This window comes from Furipterus horrens, unplaced genomic scaffold (assembly GCF_987537825.1).
Source record: "Furipterus horrens unplaced genomic scaffold, mFurHor1.1.pri manual_scaffold_7, whole genome shotgun sequence".
In the NCBI taxonomy this organism is placed as follows: domain Eukaryota; kingdom Metazoa; phylum Chordata; class Mammalia; order Chiroptera; family Furipteridae; genus Furipterus; species Furipterus horrens.
This window is the reverse complement of record NW_028327177.1, coordinates 13067570-13085837: the sequence shown is the minus strand read 5'-3', so window position 1 is coordinate 13085837 and position 18268 is coordinate 13067570. Positions and strand designations below refer to the sequence as shown.

The following is an 18268-nucleotide window of genomic DNA, read 5'->3' as shown; positions in this document are numbered from 1 at the left end:
CGCACCAGCAGTGCCGCTCCCCTCTTGCCTCAAAAACACTCTCGCCTGTGGCCAGGACCGGACTGCTGGATTCTTCAAGTCCATATTCTATTATTACCAACCCCAGGCATAACTGTCAGTGGGATTCCAAGACCTGATGCTTAATTACTTAATTAATTTTTTAGTTTCCCAAGAGGAAAGGCAATTGACATCATTCATTCATTCTTATCTTTACCCATTCATTTATTTGTTTATTCAAACATTTCCCCTACCATGTTCCAGGCATCATTCTTTAGTGAAACTGTAATTTTAAGAAAGTTACAAATCTATAGGCTTTACCCTCTGCCCTCTCCTCCTCCAACATGAGAGGGGAAAATAAACCATATTTACATACTATTTTTAGTACAGAATAGTCACAGTTATAAATTATAATCTTAAGGGGCTTTCCTGTGTTTCTTCAAATTTATCTCAAGTTAATCAAAAATAAAGTGCTCTTTATATATCGTTCAAGTAAATCAGTACGAAGTTAGGCACTAGCGGAAAATCCCTACATCATTATCACTACTGTAGATGACCATTATTTTGCCTTAAACATTACCTTGAACGTGACTGATTGCACTGAGCACTGACATCAGAATTCTAACTATAGTTTTCTGTACATTCAAGTCCTTTTATATATAGTATTCCTTCAGTTTTTTAAGAAATTATTGCTATCAAAATTCTTACCTTATTCTTATTGCAAATTACAGAACTAACAATATTGAACTCACGGCCAAAAATTTAGGATGAAATTTATACTCATTCTTTTTCTTTAAATATGTATAGAACAGTATCTTTAAAATAAACTGTCATTAGCATAAAGGTCAGCTTACATTGCAAGAAAGAAAATAAAACAAAATTTCTCAGTTCTTCTTCTCAGGAGTTGTAAACTTGGAAATTACTCACCAAGACATCCTGGATATGAAACAACCGAAGAACTGCTGCGCCAAGGACTGGGCTAAACACCTTCTCGTCAGAGGCGTCTCGTCTATGATCATGGCGCTGTGCAACAGGTTTGTGCTGGGACGTAAGAGAGACAGTGAGTTAGAACCGAGAAATAAACAATTATGGAGTCAAGATAAAATCATCATACTTTTAAAATACAGGATTTAAGTTAGGTATAAAGGAGAAAAAGCAGAATATTCTCCCAAAGAGCTTTAGCATCTTCTCAAAATTTGGCTTAAATCCATAATCTTGATATATTTTGCTTAAAGCAAAGATTGCAATGTGTCCCATTGATTTCCATAAAATATATATACACCTTATTTTGGGGGGCGAGGGGGAAACATCTTCAGTCAGATATGTTAATCAGAAACAAATCCTCCTACAAAGAGCTTTTCTAATTTGAAAAATCTTTTCCAAATAATTATTAATTTTTTGTGCTCTATTAAATGCTTTCATATACACTGACCCATTGGACCATTCTAATACCATTCTGGATAATACAGAGGAAGAATTATTATCCTCTATCTACAGATAAGAAAATTTAGGTCTAGATAGGGTAAAATGATTGACCTTAACACACAGAACTCCTAAAGATTTGAAACTGTCCAAGGAACGAGAGAAGGGAGAGAGGTAAAGAGAGCAGAAAATGAAAGAAAATAAAAATTTTTTTTTACTTACAAAAAAATTTATGACAATATAAATGAATTTTTAAGTAATACTAAAAAAAAAGAACCCTCACTAGTAATCCACAAAATAACTTGTATAATTTTTTAAATTGCATAAGCCAAAAAGAGACTTTTAAAAAATATGTAAGACATTAATATCAGTTAATTCTGGATGAATATAGTATGAATCATTTGGGTTATTCTGAAATTTTCTTCTTTATACTTTCTTACATTTTTTAATTTGAAAAACACTAGATTTTCTACAAAGCCAACTATAATTAAAGAAAAGTTCAAAACACATCTTAAAATTGACCATAAAATAAATAACCTGCCTTCACATCATTTCCCTAATTAAGCACTTCAAATCTGAAGAAATACCAACCTAAAAATGCTCATAGAAGCATAAGCAGCAACTTCAACATAAGCCTCATCAATGAATACAGTTTTAAAGCAGGAGTAAGGGTAACGACATGTAAGGATTTCTTCATAAAATTCAAAAACTTCATGAAGATATGATGTGGTATGTTTAAGCAATGGAAGAAGTTGGGGTAAACAAAAATGAGTAACCTGAAAATAAAAGCAAGGAAGATCATTAAATAAATTAACTTTAATATTTTTAATTTCCTAAGCATCTCGATTATGGATAAATGTTCACATAACTCCTTTTCTTTTCTTTTTCACAAATTCATGGTACTGAAAGAAAACGCCAGCATGACATTAGAGATTACTTTTACTATATTTACAAAATATTTACAGTACTTAAAAATCAAATTTATGACAGATATTAAGTCTGTAAAATACTTAGACCCAATGAAAATAAAACTTTGGTTCCAAATAAAGTTAAAAATTCTTCTGCATATGCATACAAAACTAGAAAAGATTTAAATCTCCAAGACTTAAAAGATCTACCTTTTATATATAAGTACCTAACCTAGTGAACAGGGCACATGTCATAGTACTATTTTAATAATTATCAATGTTAATCATACTGTCTTTACTGCACATAGAGAAAAATTATGATAGTCCTCCTCTACCATCTCAACTACATATTGAAAGCTGCAGGGGGTTTATCACGTTAGAAAATAAGAAATGCCCACAATACAATCAGTAATTCTGATTTTCTTACTAGGCTACATCACACCTTGGACACGACACACAAATATCACATTCCATCTCACTGCCCCAATTTATGACCCTGTGCCAAACAAATGGCATCAACAATGTCAGAGATCACTCTTACTAGAATGACCTGGCAAGGTTTCAGGAGGGAGATAGAATTTAAACTAATCTTTTTGAATTGGACAAAAGTTTGAAAGGCAAGGAGAGGAAAAGAGGAGGACATCCTCAACAGTGTCAGAAATAGGAAGAAATAAGATACAATTAGGAAAATCTAAGTAAACTATATTGAATATAATGAACACAAATAAAGTATTAGAAAAAAGTTAGAAAAGAATATTAAAGCCAAATTTTAGAAGATCTTAAAGCCATTCCAAAGAGTTCTGATTACTGCAGGATTGTGGAGGAAAGAAAGTTTAAATGCATGATAAAAAGTTTCTTCTGACAGCATTACAAAAGACCAGTTTAGAAACTACCATAACAGTGAGGCATGAAGGTCTATGTATTATTCTCGGGCAGGGCCCAAACTGCATCATGATTTAACACTCCTTTTGGTACACAAACAAAAAGTAAAATACTTACAAAGAAAAGAATTCCCTTTCAGACAAACCTACATGATAGCAAATCTACTGAAACTGGGGCAAAAATTAAAACGATTTGAGACAGAGGAAAACTAAGGATGAGCTCTAAGTATTCAACAAAAACACTTGACTGTCATTTACCTTTACCTCATCCAATGGCTCAGAGTGGGAAAAAGAATTCTTCCAAATGCAAAGTAGGTACTCATCAAATGTTGATTTTAAAGTTGATCAGTTACCAAAGATAATATAATTCACTGCCAATCTTATCAGTGGATACAGTTTTAAGAGACATTGTCAAGAAAGTAAAAGCAAAACTATTCATAAAGTATCTTGAATATTTTCCATGAGTGATTTCAAAAATCTTGTGAATTTCAGGAAAGCAAACATAAGAGCATATCAAGGAGCCCACTAACAGTCTAAACCTGGTTGCTCTCATTTTTTGTTCACATAACTCAAAGAAATGCTATTGAGATGCACATGGACACAGTATGAGCCTTATATTAAAAATAATAATAACTAAAATTGAAAACAGAAAGGACTAACAGTAAATAATAAACTCCTTGCAATGCTACTTTAAATGCGTACAGTAGCCAAGAGCGTCAATAACCAATGAATGACTTTCTAACCATAAGAAGTCTCAGGCTTGGGGAAACATAAAAGCACTATTTGACCTATAAATCGATAAATGATTTGTTGCCAGACATGGAACAGGAGGAAACTGGAAGAAGTGTTCCTGAGTTTGTAGACCAAAATTCTAGCCCCACCTCAGCCTTTTCTCTTTTCCTCTACATATTGAAGCAAGAACCAATCTTGCTCTTTAATTCCGAATTGCAATCTTTCAGATCCAGAGGTGGGACTATAACATTCATAAATATACACCAAATAAGACGATGACATTAATAATGAGTGAATTAGTTACAGAAATCAACCTATATACTCTAATCAAGGCATACCTAAAGTTCTTTTGAATGTGAAGCCCTCTGTTGGAAAAAATCTGAAACTTTATCTATCGCTGTAGTTTGAAAGGAATTCATTCAGGAATTCACAACACTAATTACGTATCGGACAAGTAAACCTTTTCCCTCCAGTAATATTCTTGACAGTTAAGAGTTAAGAGAACCTTAGTATTTCATTAATATCCTTCTTTTACTCAGGCGTGAAAGGGTAAAGGAGAAGAAGGTGTAAGAAGCCATACCTCATGCATGTATGGATCTACAAGGATTTCAAAAGGTCCAATGGCCAAGGAGATATTGGATGCAGCTGTTGGAATGGTGAGCATGTAATGGAAGGTCTTCTTCCTCATGTCATGGGTGTACACTGTCTCCACCAAATCTCCATTGGAAACAGCCACCATCGCAGCATCTACGGTAAATTCTAATTTCCATGTACATAATTCAGAGTAGGAATCAACGCATGGGAACCAAAATCTAGAAAAAAGATCAACAGTATAAAAAAGTATGCTGAAAGTGTAACGTACATTGCTTTCCCCATGTATAAATTATTTTAACATTCATAGACTACAAAAAGAAACTTTAGCTATTTGACTACTGAAGTTCTTTATTGTGTAGTTGAAAGAATTTGATTAAAGATAGAAACTCGTCTCCAAATATTTGGCCATATTAAGTAAATATATCATGTGGTACCTTTGGTTCAAACCCTAAATAGAAGCAATTAGTTTGCAATCTTTAATATAATGTTTCACTTGTATATTCACATCAGTCAGTCTTGAGGTAGCATTCATTTCCACATGATTACTATTCAGAATTTATTCTGTAAGTTAGAAAACTGTTTTGGAGTATATAGTGCATCGTTCAAATTCAAACAGTGCTCGTAAACCCATATATAAATCCAGGTCAGGTTTTACTATGTGCCAGGGTTTGTACTTGGCATTGAAACACAAAGAAGTATACGATATCATCCCTGACTTGGAGGAGTTAATAATCTGAGGAGAAAAATACTTATTACGAAGTAATATTTCAATAACATGTAATGAACTATAGAACTATGAGAATGAACTACAATTACACACAATGAAGCTAAAGCTCACTATCTTAGTGTTCAACAAAAAAGCCAGATATAAAGAGCATAATGCATATGCTTCCATGTATATACAGTTCAAAAACAGGTGTAATTAATCTGGTATTTTAGAAATCAGAACGGTGATCACCCTTAGGTAGGATAGCTGGTAGGGAAGTAGTGAATGGAAGAGCGTGGGAGGGGGCACTCTGAGATGCTGGGAACGTTTTTTTTTTTTTTTTGATGAGTGTGGATTACATGGGTTTGTCCATTTGTGCAAATTTATTGAGTTTTCTACTTACAACTTGTGCAATTTTCTGTTTTACTTCAATATAAAGTTAAAAAAACAAAAGAACTGAGATGATTTTAGAACAGGAGACTTGCAAATGAGAGAGAAGAGGAAAGATATAAGACTGAGGAGGAATGACAAACAGAACAAGACAAACAGAACAAGACTCAGACGAGGGAGAAGAAGTCTGGGGGATCAAGCTGGCTGGTACTCCTCACTTTACTCTAAATACATGTATTATATTTACAAAGAAAAAATACAACTGAAAAGTAAACTTAACCGAAATACGTAAGAATGAATCATCTACCTTGTGGAATTCTGGTACCCACAAGAAAAAACGTGAGCGCCTCTGTCTGCCATACTTCCCTCTACATTGGGCACCACAAAATGGAGGCCTCCTTTCGGCTGATCCAAAGAAAAATTGATGTGTATCTTTAGGACCTTTAATTCTGCAACAAATAAATACACACATACACTGATACATAAATATAGAGTTAAGTAATGGTGGTCTAGGTAATAAGGGCAGACTTACACTGAACATAAAATGGGAATCAAAGGCTCAGTTTTACATGAAAAACCTCACTACTTTACCTAATTCAGGCATTCACCATCCCTCCACCTCGGTTAGCTCAATAGCCTGCCTTTACTCAATTCTAGTCACTGCTAATTCTCCCAAAATGTAGCTCTGGTTATGCTATGTCCTCATGCCAGCATTCCTGACAATGCTACACTGCCTAAAGGCAAAAATTCAAAACTCCCACATCAGACACTTAAGTCCTTCTAGGTCCAATTCAAAACTTACTTTTCAGGTCAAATATATGGTGACGGAAAAAGATGTGACTTTAGGTGGTGAGTACACAATGCAATATAAAGATGATGCATCATAGAGTTGTATACTTGAAACCCATGTCATTTTATTAATGCCAGCCCAATCAATTTAATTTTTAAAAAAATAAAAGAACGAAGAAGCCAAAAATAAATAAAAAATAAAAACAAAATCAGATTGACCAATGAAGTTTATTCTCCGATTACATACCCTACAGATAGTTAACCCCAGTTGCTATGAGGAGTTGGTAAAGAAGTGAAGGGTGGAGTAGATAGGAATGCCTACTCAAGGATTTATATTATGCATTATTTATTATGCTTTTTTGTCTTCCTTGATTTCTACAGAATAAATGCGTTGTTTTCATAATAAGGTTAAAGTTCTTTTGTTTCCCCCAAAACATTACAACCATATGGACTATCTCCAGTCTCTGAACATAAAATGATGAACTTCCATGCCTGTCCCCTAAATTGGGCAAACCTCTTCCCCGGCCAAAAACAAAAACAAAAACAAAAAAAAACACCCCCATGAACAAAAACTACCCAAAACATGTAAAACCAAAACAAAATGTCGGCCCTGGCTGCTGTGGCTCAGTGGATCAAGCACTGGCCTACGAACTAATAGGTCGCTCGTTTGAGTCCATGTCAGGGCACATGCCTAGGTTGCAGGCCAAATCCCCAGCTGGGGGTGTGTGAGAAGCAACCAAATGCACATGGATGTTTCTCTCCTCTTTTTCCCTCCCTTGCCCTCTCTCTAAAAATAAATAAATAAAACCTTAAAAAAAAGTCTTTTACTTCCTTAACCTGGTTAATTTATATAAGGCCAAAATAAAGGCATTATGTATAATAACTATATGTAATAATTACAAAATGGCTATAACTTTAAGAAAATAAACTTAAAAATAATAAAACTATGCTCAAAAGTGTACAGGGTGCATGTTAGAAGCCCTATGTTCTAGCCTTGACTCTACTACTAATTAGTGACTTTCAGCAGGTCACTTACTCTCTTCAGACTTCAGATGACTCTTCTGTAAAAGGAAGGAATTAAGCCAGAGGATTGTTTAGGATCCTTCCAGCTATAAAATTTTATAATTCTAAACTAATTTGATATTGTATGAGTTCTCAAATCTTGACAAACTGTTTTATCCATCTAATTTTTTTTATAATTTCCACTTTAAAAACAACAGTGAAATAAGTTGATTTTTGTCACAGCCTTTGATTGTTTTCCTGTTAGCCTGCGATCCTTAAGGGAAGAAAAGATTCCAACTTGTGTATATTTCAATTTACAATTTTGACATCATTTTCACGTAAAAGTTCTAGTCACGGAATCTAATGTAATCATGTTACACAGTCAGTATGTTCTTGGTATTTTACCATCAACGTGTTTCCATAACTCTGATGGAACCTTAATGCAAAGTTCTCCATTTCCTGCATCAGGATCCACAGCACTAACCGCAGCTGCATAAGCATTGGAAAAATAATTGAGATTTCTCCTGGGGAATTAAAAAAAGAATTTAACAATAAGCCATATATTTCATCAAGCATTTTCTTAAAACATTTGATACCATTTGTCTGAAAGCATTACATCGTCTTACATAATTCGTCACAATGTTTTTTAGCCAAGCAATTGTTGCTCTATTTACCATGATTAAAACTACTGAACTACAAATTCAATGACATTCCCAGTCCACTCACCCATGCATGTGATTATTATGATTATCACATTATTCAATTTTGGAATGCCAAAGCCCTCCAAAAGATAATTCTGGTTTTGTTGGGGGGTCCCCCCTTACATGTCTATCATTTTGCCATTAGATGAATCCACAAGGTAAAGTAGTGACAATTTCACTAGCTTAATAAAATTTTAACATCGTCAAAAAGACAAGTTTTATATACTGTACAGAGTGATTAAAAGGAAAAGCCATTAAAGAAAACATTCAAATTATATACTCTTAACTTGACAGAGGCCATTCCTCCCCATCTCCACCTCTCTACTAACTAGAAAGGATATAATATTAACTATGGTTTTAACAATTACATAACATAAAGTCATTTTAAGTCATTAAACAGACTGCTCAATAATTTTAACAATTTGTTAGATAAATATGTAAAATAAAAGGTGTAAAAACTCCAGGACCACAATAAAAACTGTCACATACTATCTATTTTTTAAATTATCATACAGTAAAAGTAACTTTTTTCTTTGGTATATAATTCTATAAATTTTAACACATGTATAACCACCACAATCAGGATATAGAACAGTTCCATCACCCCCAAAAGTCTCTTATGCTATGCCTTGTGTCAAATAAATGGAACCATAAAAATGCAACCTTTTGAGGTTGGCTTGTCTCACTAATGTCTCTGAAATTCATGAAAAGTGTTACATGCATCAGTAGTTTGTTGCTTTTTACACGAAACAGTATTCCATTGTATAGACTGTACCACAGGTTGTTTATTCATTCACCCACAGAAGGACATTTGGGTTGTTTCCAGCTTGTGGCTATCACAAATAAAGCTGCTACAAACAACTGTGTATCAGTTTCTTTGTGACTGTAATTTCCATGTCTGGAGCACAAATACCCACAAGTGTGGCTCCAGAGTCATATGGCAAATATATGCTTAGCTTTGCAGGAATCTGCCAAACTGTTTCTCAGGAGGGCCATGCCATTCTGCATTCCCACCAGCAGAATAATAAAGTGCCAGTTGCTCCTCCTCATCCTTGCCAGCATTTAGTTAATGTAACATCTAATTTTAAAGACTACTTTGTACATCAATAGATTACAATTTCTCTCCAATAAAATTTCAAATACAGGAAATTTGAAAGGCAGTTGAAGAACTTGTAATTTCCCCCAGTTATCTGTGAAATTCAAAAGTAAAAATAATCATTATACAAAATGTCAAATTTAAACGTTATATACTAAGCTGCTTAGTTTCTTTACGGGAACTTATTCTGTTAATGTCCTCATTTTCTGAGAAAACGTAAAGTGGTCCAAATAAAATGTTGAAACATTAGAAATGAAATCTATTAGGAAGTCAGTTATGAAGAACAACTTTCTCATGGTTTGTATTTCAGTGTTTGTTTTCATAATAAAAAATCAAATGTTTCCTTTCATAATAACCTCCTAAAAGCCAAAAATTATAAGTGTTTTCAATTTTCAGAATAATAATGACTACAAAATATTAATGTGCCCTCGCCCTATAATCACCACTAGCAACTCCCAGTCCTCCTCAAGGAAACACAGCTGAAAAACGAGTAATGCTATAGAGGATATTGAAAAACTGGTAAGTTAAGGTGATTAAAAGAGTTTTTCTCTAAGAGCCTATTATAATCACCCACATTAAATTAAAATAATCTGCTCATTCTTTGTCAAAGAAAGAACATGTGCTTCTTAAAACTATAGGTGCAGACTGTTTACAATAGCTAAGTGCTGGAAACAACCTAAGTGCCCATCTGTAGATGAGTGGATCAAAAAACTGTGGTACATTTACACAATGGAATACTATGTAGCAGAAAGAAAGAAGGAACTCCTACCATTTGCAACAACATGGATGGAACTAGAGAGAATTATGCTTAGTGAAATAAGCCAGGCAAAGAAAGAAAAATACCACATGATATCACCTAATACAGGAAACTAAAGAACAACACAAACAAAGGAACTAAATAGAACAAAGAGCAGAATAGCAGTCAATAGGGGGGAGGGGAGAGGGAGAGAAGGGGGATAAGTCAGGGAAGGGTTTAATTAAAGAGCCTGTATGGAAGACTCATGGACATGGACAACGGGGAGGGATGTGATTGCGGGAGGGGGGGTGGGCTGGGTGGGGGAGAGAAATTGGGGGAAGAGGGGACAACTGTAATTGAAAAACCAAAATAAAAAAAAATAAAAAATAAAAAAAAAAAACTATAGGTGCAGATTTTGCAAAACTTAAGATGCAATTATCTGTAAACGTTTTCTGTATTTAAAAAAATTTCAAAGAAGCACAACAAACATCAGAAAAGTACATATACTCTAAGTATGCAGCAGGATAAAGTTGAACAAAACCAAAGCAGCCAGTATGCAGAGCAAGAATCGAACTCTACCAGCCCCTGGAAGCCCTCTTGTGCCCTCCAATAATCACTAATCAAGCTCCATTTCCACCACCAAGGACAACCATTATTATGACATCAAATGTCATACTTAAGTATCTAATGTGATATATATTTAATACACATTCTTTTGTACCTAACTTCTTTTACCTACAATACAAAGGGGTTCCTATAAGACTATAAGCTGATTTCTCAAAAGGAACTCTGCAGGCAAGAAGGGTCTGGCAAGAAGTATTCGAAGTGATGAAAAGCAAAGACCTACAACCAGGATTACTCTATCCAGCAAAGCTATCATTTAGAATGGAAGGGCAGATGAAGTGCTTCCCAGACAAGGTAAAGCTAAAGGAGTTCATCATCACTAAGCCATTATTACATGAAATGGATAAGGACAAAATGGTTTTACTGCTATGCATGTACTGATTAGTCCAAATAAGAAGAACTATACCTAGTTCTAGGATCACCACAATTAATAAAACACAATGCTAAACCAGACAGCATTCCCGAGAAGGGTAGAGGACAGTAACACATTTAGAAAAAATTTTAGATGAGGAATGATTGAGAATATTGATTGATATTTTGCAGACAGAAAATGAGAAAACTTAGAAAACAATATTTAAGTTTGTAAATATTATAACAGACTGTAGCTTGATGTAATAAAGAACTTTCTACCATTTCAAAATAATAAAAGGGGTACTATAAAATATAGCAAGCTCTCCAGAGCTGGAAGCATTCAAGCAGAAGGCAGAAAAGCACAGGGAAAATTTCTGATGAAGTGTTGACTAATGTTACAGCTATGACAACTTAATTCCAAGCAATATTATTAAAACAAATGGAAGTGAGGCATTATGGTTGAGTTAAAACATAAAACTATCCATCTCACTTAACTATAATCAATAAGAGAATCAACCACTTCTACTATATAGTATTAGTAAAATAATAACATTTAAAACCCCTATGTAGAAGTCTGTGTTAAAATACAGGACCTAGAAAATCTTTGAAAAAATACAGCAAGTTTAAATAATCAACTCTAATCAACAGATACTTCATTTATATCTTAAGATAGCTTAATTTCTACTGCCACTCCTTAGTGGAAATAAAGACAGGAGACCGGAATTAAATAGACTCTTGGAATTTTGGAGAGTTGAAACTTTTCAAGCAAAATCAGAAAGGTCTTCTCAAAGTGGCAAACCCTATCTAGGGAAGAGAGAGAAACACAGGAGAGAAAGAAGTCAGCCACTGTAGGCTACCCATGCGGAGAAAAGTCCACATTTATTTTATTCTAAAAAGAGAAAAGTAGACAACAAAGAAAAGAAAAAAACCCTATGGATGCAAACTATAAGGTCCTCAGTCAATTCCCCATCAGGGCACATGCCTGTGCTGTGGGCCAGATCCCCAGATGCAGGCGTGTGAGAAGCAGCCGATCAATGTATCTCTCACACATTGACATTTCTCTCCCTCTCTTCCCCTCTCTCTAAAAGTAAATAAACAAAATAGTTAAAAAAAATAAAAAATAAAAAAAGTCTCCAGTGTTCCTCTAGTAATTCTGCAATAACTTAATCGTGTATACACACCATCTATACATTTTTACCCTACAGGCTAATTTGATTAAGAACTTCTAAAAACTATTGTCTACTAAAATTCTAAAGTAGAGAATAAACAAACACCACAAAAGTAACTAATGGCATCTTTCTTAAAAAGGAATCAAGATTCTAGAGCTAGGGAGCATTTGAGATCTTGCCTCTCGGGATGCATTCAGTTTGGCCAAACAAATTCTTATAAGATTTAAAAAAAAAGAAAAAGATTCTAGAGCTAGGCGGAAAGACAGAGGTAGTCAGCAAGGATCTTCCCCAAATTCCTAACCTTGCGAAAGGTTCTGCTTTATGACTTCCTTCTCTTTACTTCTAAAACTAAAAGTCATGAGGAATCTTCCCTACCACTAGAGAAAAATTTTAAGGGCTATCAACACCTCCCAGTAATCACAGCACAGGAAAGCGTGCTTGCTTCCTCAACCGATTTGGGGTCCGCTGTTCTTGTCATTTCATTGTCACAGGTTATCCTCTTTGAGACGTGACCAGCAACAACTGGTAAGCAGGTATCTAAACACTGTGCTTTGTGACTGGCAGATGGAGAGGCTTTACTCTGTCGTCAAATTCAGAGTTCTAGCTAGCATTCTGGCCTTCCGGCAAGGCAGTGGCTCCCACACCTGCCCTTTCATAGGGGCCTTTTCCATTCCTTGGTTTCCATATATAGTTACTACTCCAAAGGCAGATGATTTTGTAATGTCTTTTATATCAATTCTACAAGTGTGGTTGCAAAAGCAATAAAATTTCTGCAACTGATCACTTTTATGAAATGGGAAGGCACAGGAGCAACTCAGAGATTTCCTGAATTTTCCCAGTACCATTTCCTTTTCTCTCCCCTAAGTTCGAAGATTCTAAACCAGTGATTATTGGGATCATAAATATCTAGGGATAAACCTCCTTCCTCAACTCTCCACATTCCCTTAAGACAGTGGTTCTCAAGCTTTAACTTGTATCAGAATCACCTGGAGGGCAGTTAAAACCAAACTGCAGGACCCTAGCCCCGGTTCTCAGTCAGCAGGGCTGGGGTAGTGCTTGGGAATCTGCAGATTACAAGTACTGTTGATGCTACTTGTCTAGGAATCATATTCTGAGAACTGCTACCTTAGGGCACTATCACACATCTAGACTAGTATCTTGACTAGTAATTTTTAAAAAAACTTATTATTTTTTAAAAAAGTTTATCATTTGGGACATTATACCCCAAAGCACTGAGAATCACAGAAATGATATACTCCAATGCTATCAGAGCTTTGAAAATACAAATGCCTACCTAGTTAACGGTATTTAAGTCAGTAGAAATCCTACTGGGGCGTACTCAAGTAAAATGCCAAGAAAGAGCCTTAACAATAAATAATCTTATTTTCCTTAAAAAATAAAATAAAAATCAAAGGCAAAAAAAAAAAAAGAAAAAGAAAAACCTTATTTGTTCCAAAATACTTATTCAACACTATTTATGATAACAAAATCTGGAAATTATGCATATACAAATGCCAAACAACTAGAAAATAATCATTCAAACTATGGTATAAATGAGTAGAATATTACCTAACCATAAAAATAATAAAGAATGAAGCCTATCATATTATACAAGAAAAAGTAAAAACAAAGTATTTAAAATAAAAAAGCACAACATAAAACTGATCACAACAATATATGTTTACTGATAAAAGTCAGAAATAGCCTCAATACATGCAACATTTATTTGAGGTGAAGGAATGAGACATTTCAGACATATTTTATATGGTATTCTAAAGTAGTAAAAATAATTTATATAATATTTTAAAGTAGTCTCTGGTCTACAGATTATGATGGCCACCTAACTTATTAAAAATTACATTTAATAGTTATGAAATTTTTTTACAACATTAGAAGTAAAAAAAGTGGCTAAGAAAAAAGAGTTCTCCAATAGTACTTCTTTAAAACTGTAGCCTGAAGACAGAAAACTTAATAATTTACCATGCTAGGCAGAGCTAGTAAAATTTCTTGAATGAAATGTGCAGAGTGGTAAAAGCAACAAAAATTAAAATTAGAAAAACAGCCCTGGCCAGTGTGGCTCAGTGGATTGAACGCTGGCCTACGAACCAAAAGGTCACTGATTCAATTCCAGTCAGGGCACATGCCTGGGTTGTGAGTCACATCCCCAGCTGGGGGCATTCAAGAGGCAACCAATCAATGTTTCTCTCACACACTGATGTTTCTCTCCCCATCTTTCTCCTTCCCTTCCCCTCTTTCTAAAGGCAAATAAATAAAATCTTTAAAAAATAACTAGAAAAACAAAACAAGACGAAAACAAACCTGGGAACCAGATTCTAATAATCATCTTAGAAAAATCTATTGAAAAATAATCTAATCATATGAGCACAATGACTGTTAGAAATATCAAGTTTTACAGTATATAACTTACTGTTTTGATTCACTGTGACAAACTTCCAAAGTTGGATCATTATAAATAAAAGCAGCTTCTAAGTCATTGATCCTTACTCGGTATATTCTACACTGTTTGCTGTTCAACTTGATTCTGTTCAAGTTTGCGACTGTGGGAAATATAGTCAGTTCCACAAATCCCTGTAAAAACAATAATAACTTCATTATAATTAGGACTGGTATGTTTTGGAACATATTTCTTTGATTTCTACTACTACACATAGTTACACTCCAGAGACAGAACCCCACATAGCTACATACATACGAGTGCTCTCCAAGTTATCTTCATTTCAAACAGGGTAGTCTAGTGACTGAGTGGGTGTGAATTATGTACACTTTATCATCCTGGTAGTTCATACTTGCTATCAGTGAAAATGATACCTTCTACTATGAAAAAAGTAAAAGGACTCGCTACTCTCAAATATATTAATTTATAGGGAGACTGGAACCCAAACAGGGAGGAAGGGAAAAAAATGACAGAGCAGAAAAGAACTCAAAACTAGGTTGGTGAGTGGAAGAACATGCCCACCACCCCACCCCCACCAAAAAAAAAAAAAAAAAAAAAAACCCAGGTAAGAAAATGACACCAACGAAGCTAGCAAGTATGAGTCTCTCTCTGCTCATGGAAGGTAAACCAGGGCATGTGAAGAGGCCAGAGCTACAAGAGATTCTCAGACAAGCAGGGAAAATATACTGTTGCCACTTAGAGCAGCAGATGCTGTATGATTTCTGACCAAGTAGAGCAGAGGCCATTTACATGTAGTTTTACCAAGCTAGCTGCGTGGTGAGCAATCTATCTGAAAAATGTACCGAAGACACAAGACACAGCTCAAGATACTAGCTGGCCACTGCCCTCTTGTGTTGAATCAAATGGGAAGACAGACCAATGAAACATGGAATATCTGTCCAGTGAGTTCAAATCCTGGGTTGAACACTGACTTCTCAAACATGACCGTGGGAGGGCATGAAACAGTAACATTTCAGGGGCTACAAAGTGAAGAGAAAAAGCTGAGAGGTTGCAACAGGAATATCTAAGATGAAATGCAGGCAATAAACATAGAAGACTAGATCATAACAATTACAATGGCTACTGTTTAATGAGCACTATTAAATGCCAGATATTACACTACTTTCAAATAACAACTATACTATACCTTTTATAGCTAAGTTAACACAGTTAAGAAATTATATCATTAATAAGTGGAAAACTGAGATTCAAATCCACTTCTAAATAATCCCAACTGATTTCAACCACTATGCTATAATGTCTCTCAGTCTAAGGCTTTAACAAAAAGTAAGAATTTTTAGATAACGTTCAACCCAACTGCTCAAAAGCCTCGATTCCATAGCTTCCTCCCCCACTACCTCCCATTCCCAAGTAACAGGAGAACCGTACATTCCTAAATTAGACCATCTGGACAGATCCATGTAGAAGCAAATGAGAACAGAGAAGAACAAGTGCAAAAATATTGTTGATGAAGTCCTTGTGTTAACGCTATAAACTGTGAGCAACTGTAGGGAGGAAGACCCAAATCCCCTTAATTAGCATACGAGCAATACAATGACCAATATACATAAATGAGCTTGGATGAGCTGAACGATAAGAACAGAACCAAGATAATGTCAAAAGTAAACCAGAAAAGATTATGGGAGGTGCTGTCAATAGGTAGCTACATGGGTGGGACGAAGAACAGCATCTGGCTTAGTGAAAGGGGTGTGTTTCATGAAGACAAGAAAAGCCCTGCCTCCTGGTGTCATCAGGTCTCTGACGCCACCTAGAGCCCTGACCTATACACCAGTCCCCCTCTATATTGCACTTCACTTATCGCGGCCTCACTGTATCGCAGGATTTTTTAAAATATTACATTTAATTATTTATCGCGCATTTCTCACTATATCGCGGGATTTTGCGGTACTGTATACGTATGTTGTTAAAGTTACGTAGGTTTAAGAGTGTAGAGTATGTTTAAGAACATAAGTAGAGTTTATAAAAATGTGGAAAAGGTCAATAAGGGAGTGGGAAAGGTTAATAAGGGACTGGGAACGGTTTATAAGTGTGTGGGAAGGGTTTATAAAGCCTCAGAATATATATAAATACTAAGATAAATGTAAGGTTCCTACTTGGCGATTTTCACCTGTCGCGCGGTGGGGGAATAGAACGTAATACCCGCGATAAGCACTTGCCTGCACCATTCAGACCCACGAACTGGCCTCCAATCCGTTAACCTCAGCAAGTGGGGTAACCGTAAACCCCCCAGGTCATCCAACCTCTCACTCACTCTCCTCTCCTTGCTCTCCCCTCACTTCGCAGCTGACCATCCTCCCAGAACCCCTATCCTACTTTAAGTAACCACCCCTCCTGCCATTCAACCTTTGGAAAAACTCCTCTACCTTCCAGACTTAGATAAAACGTCTCTTACATCCCCCGTGACAAGAAGCTACTTATTCTTTCACTCACTATAAATTAGTAAAGGGGAAACAGGAGACCTCGTTCCCATTGCTACTCCTGGACCACTTACAGATTTTACAGAGCATGTACTACACGAGTCAGGGCAATAATGTCACTGTTAAATGCACATGTTCTGGAGACAGACTGCACTCAAAAGAATCATATGCAAGGAATATTGAAAGAGAAATTGCTAAAATGAGGAAACTGGACTGAGTGAATCTTTATGGATCCTTAAAATCTAAGAATCTATGAATCTTATGAAAAGATGACATTTTAAGAATCTATACAGCTCATCCGAAGTAAACAAGTTGCAAAGTTCATGCCGTAACTCAAAGAAAACGAGGTTTCACTAAGCTGTTGGCCTATTTAATACAGGTCCCCCTGAGAGAGTAAAAATTAAGTACTTGCGTTGTCAAGGACTTTTCTGGAATGAAAACATATCTGCCATCTATACATCGAAATGGGGGAGGGGGGCGTTACTAGATTTCAAACACCTCTAACATTTCATTAACCAGCAATCCCACGTCAACCAGGTCAGCCAAGAATCACAGAGCAAAACCGGCCTCTTAGCAGCCACGCTAAGCCAGTGTGTGCTCTAACCTCAATCTTTTCATAGAAGAAATCTCATTATGGGCTTATTCTGCTTTTTAAAAAAAAATCTAAAATGCTTGCTAATACGGACTTCCATATTCCACAACAGATTAAAAGGAATAAAATTTTAATCAGGAAATGCGAGTAAAAAAAGTAAAAAGAACGGCAAGGTGTCACAGAGATCTGAATGTTAATTCTCACCGATTCTTGAAACAATTAATCTGGAAAGGGACAGTTTCTAAGAATTGTAAAGGGGGGATTTGTTACTGCTTATAATTTTTGACAGTATACTTACCACGACAGATTTTCTCTGGAAGTTTATGTTGTTGATGCAGACGACCTGATGGGTTGTATATTAAAAAATATAAAAACAAGATAAAGAAAACATTTCTATTATTTAATGAAGCATAATTCTATCCAAGTATAAGCGAAGACTATGCTCCAAGCGGCTCAAAAATCATACTTTTATCTTTCACTTTAAAATCCTACAAATTTGGGCAACTTGTTTGTTTTAAATTTAGCAACCGCCACGGAAGTCGATTTCTTTGGAGAGCTTAACACCTTCGAAAGGTTTAGTAAGCTGCAAGGGGCATGAAGGCTGCTGGATTACACCGCCGCGCGCAGCGTTTCCGCGCTACAAACACCATTGCCATCCCAGCGAGCGCGTCCTAACCTCCCACGG

General features: G+C 35.6%; 1 protein-coding gene across 2 annotated transcripts in view; it reads right to left on the bottom strand.

The window, feature by feature from the left end:
• TAF2 (TATA-box binding protein associated factor 2) overlaps positions 1 to 18268 on the bottom strand; it is a 59356-nt gene that overhangs the window by 40643 nt on the left and 445 nt on the right. For both annotated transcript variants that reach the window (XM_090283417.1, XM_090283418.1), the window contains exons 2-8: positions 17882 to 17936; positions 14527 to 14687; positions 7827 to 7945; positions 5938 to 6079; positions 4521 to 4752; positions 2011 to 2195; positions 925 to 1038 (exon numbers count right to left, since the gene is read on the bottom strand). In XM_090283417.1, the coding sequence (XP_090139543.1) occupies positions 925 to 1038; positions 2011 to 2195; positions 4521 to 4752; positions 5938 to 6079; positions 7827 to 7945; positions 14527 to 14687; positions 17882 to 17936 (1008 nt within the window). The remainder of the gene's footprint in view (positions 1 to 924; positions 1039 to 2010; positions 2196 to 4520; positions 4753 to 5937; positions 6080 to 7826; positions 7946 to 14526; positions 14688 to 17881; positions 17937 to 18268) is intronic.